This window comes from Ochotona princeps, chromosome 17 (genome assembly GCF_030435755.1).
Source record: "Ochotona princeps isolate mOchPri1 chromosome 17, mOchPri1.hap1, whole genome shotgun sequence".
Taxonomy (NCBI): domain Eukaryota; kingdom Metazoa; phylum Chordata; class Mammalia; order Lagomorpha; family Ochotonidae; genus Ochotona; species Ochotona princeps.
Genome location: NC_080848.1, coordinates 37,770,919 through 37,776,930, shown reverse-complemented (window position 1 = coordinate 37,776,930; position 6,012 = coordinate 37,770,919). Strand labels below are relative to the sequence as shown.

General features: G+C 51.7%; 1 protein-coding gene across 2 annotated transcripts; it reads left to right on the top strand.

The window, feature by feature from the left end:
- The first annotated feature begins 22 nt into the window (after positions 1–22).
- MRM3 (mitochondrial rRNA methyltransferase 3) lies at positions 23–5,268 on the top strand. 2 transcript variants are annotated; one of them, XM_004594029.2, is made up of 4 exons: positions 23–356; positions 449–693; positions 3,049–3,216; positions 4,728–5,268. In XM_004594029.2, the coding sequence occupies exons 1-4, from the start codon at positions 52–54 to the stop codon at positions 5,246–5,248; spliced, it is 1,239 nt and encodes a 412-aa protein (XP_004594086.2). In that variant the 5' UTR covers positions 23–51; the 3' UTR covers positions 5,249–5,268. The 2 variants fall into 2 exon arrangements, with proteins under 2 accessions (XP_004594086.2, XP_058531323.1); XM_058675340.1 differs by having other exon boundaries at positions 47–356; positions 449–635.
- Positions 5,269–6,012: the final 744 nt, after the last annotated feature.

Here is a 6,012-nt window from a genome sequence, read left to right as displayed (position 1 = left end):
CACGGGGCTCGCTGGCGCGCCGCCGTGACGTAGCCTCCCCGCGCCGGCAAGATGGCTGCGCTGGTGGGCGGCGTGCGCCTGGGGCTGCGGCCGCGGCTGCGGCCGGTGGTGCCTCCTGCGGACCTGGACGCTCGGCGCTGGGTGCGGGCGCTGCGGCGGAGCCCGGTGAAGCTGACATTTCCATCCGGAGAGGTAGTGGAGCGGAAGCGCGTTCCCGGGAAGCCGCCCCGCCCGGCGGCGTCGGAAGCCAAGACCCCCGAGCAGCCGCCGCAGGCGTCCGCGTCCCGGTGGCCCAGCACGTGGGAGGAGACCGGGCTCCGCTACGACAAGGCTTTCGCCGGAGACAGGAGGCTGAGGTGATGGGACCCGCGTGGCCGTCCCTGCAAAGCCGTTAGAACTGAGGGGAGGCAGTGGGCAGTTACTCACGTGTCTCTGTTTCGGCCCACAGCAGTGTCATGACCATCGTGAAATCCAGGCCGTTTCGGGAAAAGCATGGCAAGATCCTGCTGGAAGGTCGCCGGCTGATCGCGGACGCGCTCAGGGCGGGTGCGGTGCCCCAGGTGTTCTTCTTCAGCCGCCTGGAGTACCTCAGGGAGCTGCCCCTGGAGAAGCTGCGGGGCGTCAGCCTCATCAAGGTGAAATTTGAGGACATCAAGGATTGGTCCGACCTGGTAACCCCGCAAGGAATAATGGGTCAGTGATTGCACCATTTGTCCCTCGGGGTCGAGTCTTTGCCTGTGTTAGATAGCTACACAAGTTACCTAACCCAGACTCAAAGGGTAACTGCCCAGTCTAAGACCGCCCCGCCCCCAAAACAGAGTCCTCAGACCCCTTGTGGGTCACAGCAGTTTCAGGGGCTGGGGAAGCCAGAGTTTTGCTGTAGGAAGAACCACTGTTCCTCAGGCCTGGAGTTTTTCAGGCCATTTCTGAGAGCACATTTGTGGACAGATTTGGCCCACCGTGTCACAGGCTCCTGTCAGTGTGGCAGTCGCTGCCTGTCACTGACCTCCTTGTTCCAGAAGCATTTTGTTGTTGTTATAAAGGCAGATATACAGAGAAAAGGAGAGAGTGAGAAAAAGAAAGATCTTTCATCAGCTGGTTCACTCCCCAAGTGGCTGCAGTGGCCAAAGCTGAGCCAGTCAGGAGCCCAGTGCCCACTGCTATCCCACTGCCCTGATTGGTAGATGAGACTTTGTATTTGCATTGTCTCTTGTAAAAATCCTCAATTCTTCATTGCTTCATTTAGATGTAAGTCTGTTTCATTCCTTTCCTAACCTCAGGCAGTAGCCTATTTACTGAATTAATTATATATAACAAAATGTTAGTAAAATCTTTATACAATGCCTTGTGAGCATTCTTGAAAGGAATCAGGTCTTGGGCCCGGTGCGATAGCTTAGTGGTTAAAGTCCTCACCTTGAACGCACCAGGATCCCATATGGGCGCCGGTTCTAATCCGGCGGCCCTGCTTCCCATCCAGCTCCCTGCTTGTGGCCTGTGAAAACAGTTGAGGACGGCCCAGAACTTTGGGACCCTGCACCTGCTTGGGAGACCCGGAAGAAGCTCCTGGCTTCAGATTGGCTCAGCTCCAGCCATTGTGGCCGCTTGGGGAGTGAACCATTGGACAGAAGATCTTCCTCTCTGTCTCTCCTCCTCTCTGTTTATCTACCTTTACAACAAAAATAAATCTTTAAAAAAAAAAAAGGAATCAGGTCTTTATTCTCTATGAATGTATAGAAGGAGCTTAGCACAGGGCCTGTGGTCATCATCTCTGCAGTAAGCATCATGGTCCTTGATGACGTATGTGGCTATACACACGTTCACACCACAGAAATTTCATAGACTCTAAATCTAGTTTTTTCTTTTCAATACCTTCCATAAAACTTCAGGAACTGTGGGGATGGCAGTTTGACTTCATTTGCTAACGGTGAGAGTGGACATTGCCATGTGTCCCTGTCACCTGTGTGTCTGAAAGAATCATTTGCATGCATGCTTAGGGCAGCCTCACAGGGACAGTAACCATGGAGTAAAGAGGAAACCCAAACATTGTATCCACCAGTACGGGAAGAACCATGACAGCCTTCATGGTACAAAGTGCCAGAAATTCCTTATGACATATTATTGAATAAGATGATTACAGAATGATACTTAAAGTATTTTCTTTAAAAAAAAAAAAAAAAAAAAAAAAAGGCTTACATTTGAAAGGCAGAACCAACTGAAACTGAAAGAGCATTTCATCTGCTGGTTCGCACCCCAGTATGGTTGCCGCCACCTGGCTCTGGGGTAGGCCAAGGCCAGAAACTCCACCTGGGGCACCCATGTGGGTGATGGGGCCTGAGTACTTGAGCCATTATGTACCTTCCCTGGCATTAGCAGGAAGCTGGTTAGGATGTGGGGTGGCCAGAGCCTGAGCTGACACTCTTACATGGGATTCCTGCTTCACAAGTGATAGCTTAACCTACAGTGCCACAATTCCAGCCCTGTGAATTTTTCCTAAGGCAAATAACAAGTGCTTCTACAAACGTACAGACAGCTGAGCCTGCATGTAGGCAGATGTACAGAACAGGTTCTGAAAGGATGCGCTCCTTAAAAACATTGGGAAGGAAATAGCACTAGTAGAATTTTAATGTAGTTTTAATTTTTTTTTTTAAGATGTATTTATTTTCATTGGAAAGCAAGATTTGCAGAAAGATCTTCTATCTGCTCGTTTACTCTCCAAATGGCCACAGTAGCTAGAGCTGAGCTGATCCAAAGCCAGGAGCCTCTTCTGGGTCTCCCAGGGTCCCAAAGCTTTGAGACGTCCTCTACTGCTTTCCCAGGCCACAAGCAGGGAGCTGGATAGGAAGTGGAAAAGCTAGGACATGAACCATGCCCATATGGGATCCCAGCACTTGAAGATAGAGGATTAGCCAATTGAGCCATTGCATTGGGCTCTAACTTTGAAGCTTTTTAGCAGTTAAGTATCTGTGTGTTCCCTGTGCACTGAATGTATAAGTAAACTAAGTAAAAAAAGATTATTTCAAACATGTACCTCCTGTTGTGTTTCCTCAGGCATCTTTGCCAAACCTGACCATAGTAAGATGATGTATCCAGAGAGTCCGCCTTGCCATTCACTGCCTTTACTGTTGATTTGTGACAATCTCCGTGACCCTGGGAACCTGGGCACAGTCCTGCGATCTGCCGCTGGGGCAGGCTGCAGCAGGGTCTTACTCACCAAAGGTAAGAGAGCCTGTTTTTAGGTGGACTGGAAGTGCTTGGCAGTGTGCCTGCTACATGAGTAATTCTGAGGATGTTAATTATTTTTAAAGATGATTTTAAAACCTGCTAATGGCTGGTTAAATTACTTGTCATTCATGGGGAAAAAAAAACTTGGGGACCGGCGTGGTAACCTAAAGGCTAAAGACCTCCCTTGCATGCACTGGGATTGGGTCCTTTGGGTTTCTCACGTTCCCAAATGGCGGGGTACAAGATCACCTTCTGCTCCTGACCTCTAACTCCTGTAGAAGGAATGAGGTCAGCAGGCTGATTTCGCACAGACTGCCTGAAGTGCCTGTTAGGACACCTGGAAGGCAGAGGGGAGGGCAGACCATTTACTGGGCTGCCATCCAGCCTTTGCAGTCACTGCTGAAACTTGCCCAAATTGCTCTGTGTGCCTCTTCCCAGGCATACCTTGTTGGAGGACTTTGTCTGCCAGCATGAGAGCGAGGTACTGTTGAGTACTGTGATGGCAGGTGTGGTCATGTTGACCATGGTGGCTGGCATGTAAAAGGGCAAGAAAGGATGGGAAGCACTTGGCATGGTACCCAGTGTCAGCCATGTGAAGAGACATCTCTCCATGCCCTGGTACCCCCAGGTAGAGGGTGCCGACTACAGAACTCCCCCCACAGAGCTGGGCCCATTGTCTGGATCCTAATCCTCACCTAGACCTCCAGCCCAGCTGCTGACTCCTACTCCTGCCCTGGTGGGGAGGCTCCTGGTTGAGGGTACATCTCCATGTCTTACTCTCCTTCTAAGATCTGGTTGCCTAGTTCATTTCTGATGCTTGATCAATTAACTTTTTTTTTTTTTTAATTAATATTTAGCATTATGTGACAGTTTCATAGGCTTTGGGAATCCCCCTCCCCCTCCCCTCCCCCCGGTGGATTCCTCCACCTTTGATCAATTAACTTTTAAAAAACTTGTCTTAGGGCTGCTGCTTGCAAGTGCCAGCATACCATATGAGTGCTACCAGCTGCTCCACTTCCAGTCCAGCTCCCTACTAATGTGCCTGAGAAAGGAGTGTAGAGTGCCCCAAGAATAGGCCCCTGTATCCACCTGGGACACCAGATGAATCTGGCCTTAGCCTGACTCCACTCTGGCCTTTGGAGTGACTGGAGGAGTATACCTGCAGATGCAAGCTCATTTTCTGCCACTCCCCGCCCCCGTACACTGCCTAAGGCTTGGCCTTGGGTCCAGGGAGGACTGCACTTGCTGCCTCATTTCCCCATCTCAGGTGTCTTCCCTGCTGCAGACCAGATTGAACACTGAAGCCCCACTGGCCTTCCTCCAACATCCATCAGATTCTATCACAAACTAGCTTAAAAACCTAGACACTGCTCCTGCAGACCATGTACTGGCCATGGCCACCTCGGGGAGCAGACAGTCCTGTTTCTCACTCGCTGTGCCCCCTCATCAGAATCTAGACACTAGAGTGGCAAGGTTGGTAAATCCTGGCTGTATGTTGTTTCTAGGCTGCGTGGATGCCTGGGAGCCCAAAGTGCTGCGGGCTGGTATGGGCGCTCACTTCCAGGTTCCAATTGTCAACAACTTGGAATGGGAAGCTGTGCCAGACCACCTACCCCCCGACACCCGAGTCTATGTGGCAGACAACTGTGGCCTGTACGCCCAGGCCCAAGCATCTAATAAACCCAGTGCATGTGACCGACGATTCCTCAAGTTTCATAAGCCTGAAAAGGGCGAGGAAGATCTAGAAGCTGGAGCCAGTAGAGACTGGCTCCCTGACCTTGAGGTCCAGAGTTACGACTTGGACTGGACAAGGGCCCCAGCAGCTGTGGTGATAGGCGGAGAGACCCATGGCGTGAGCCTGGAGTCGCTGCAGCTGGCTGAGCGCACTGGAGGCAAGAGACTGTTGATCCCTGTTGTGCCCGGCGTGGACAGCCTGAACTCGGCCATGGCTGCAAGCATCCTGCTGTTTGAAGGGAAGCGGCAGCTGCGAGCAAGAGCAGACCTTGGGAACAGGAGCAGGAGTTAGCACGGAGAGGGGATCCTTCTGCCTTTGAGCATCTGTCTCTTCTCCCTCTGGTGCCAACACACAGAGCTAACCTGTGCAAGTGTTGAGAAATTATTGTGCTCAGGAAGTTCCTGAGGCATCACCTTGAGCAGGGAGGGAGTCCCTCCACCCACCAGCGGGTGCTTTGTAGTCACGAGCACTAGTATGGGTCAGGACTGGGTCACTCCTGATCCTTGGTCAGTGGTAAATCCTTGCACCTGACATGAGGAATCTGAAGCATGGTCAGGGTCTCAAGGTCTGTCTGTCCCTTTTTGGTCCACTGAGAAAGCCCTTACTAAGAGTCAGGGCCTAATATTCATAACCAGCTGCTCTGAGTTGGGAAGTGCCAGGCTCCGAGACTGTCCAGAGAGGCCAGACTGTCACAGAGAGGCCAATGATTATGTGCAGGGCTGTCTCCCTGTCAGCTCTGCTTATGCAGAAATGGAGGAAGTTGAGTGCAAAACCTTCCACACTGGGGCCAGTGCTATGGCACAGCAAGCTAATCCACCACCTCCATCCCATATGAGCACCAGTTCAAGTCCCAGATGCTCCTCTTCTGATCCCGCTCCTTATAACCTGGGAAAGCAGTGGGGCGGGGGAGGGGTGGCCCATGTTCTCAGGACCTTGCACCCACATGGAAGACCCAGAAGGTGCACATGACTCCCAGCTTCAGACAAGCCCAGCTCAGCATGGTGGCCACTTGGGGAGTGAACCATTGGATGGAAGACCTATGTATAATTCTTTCA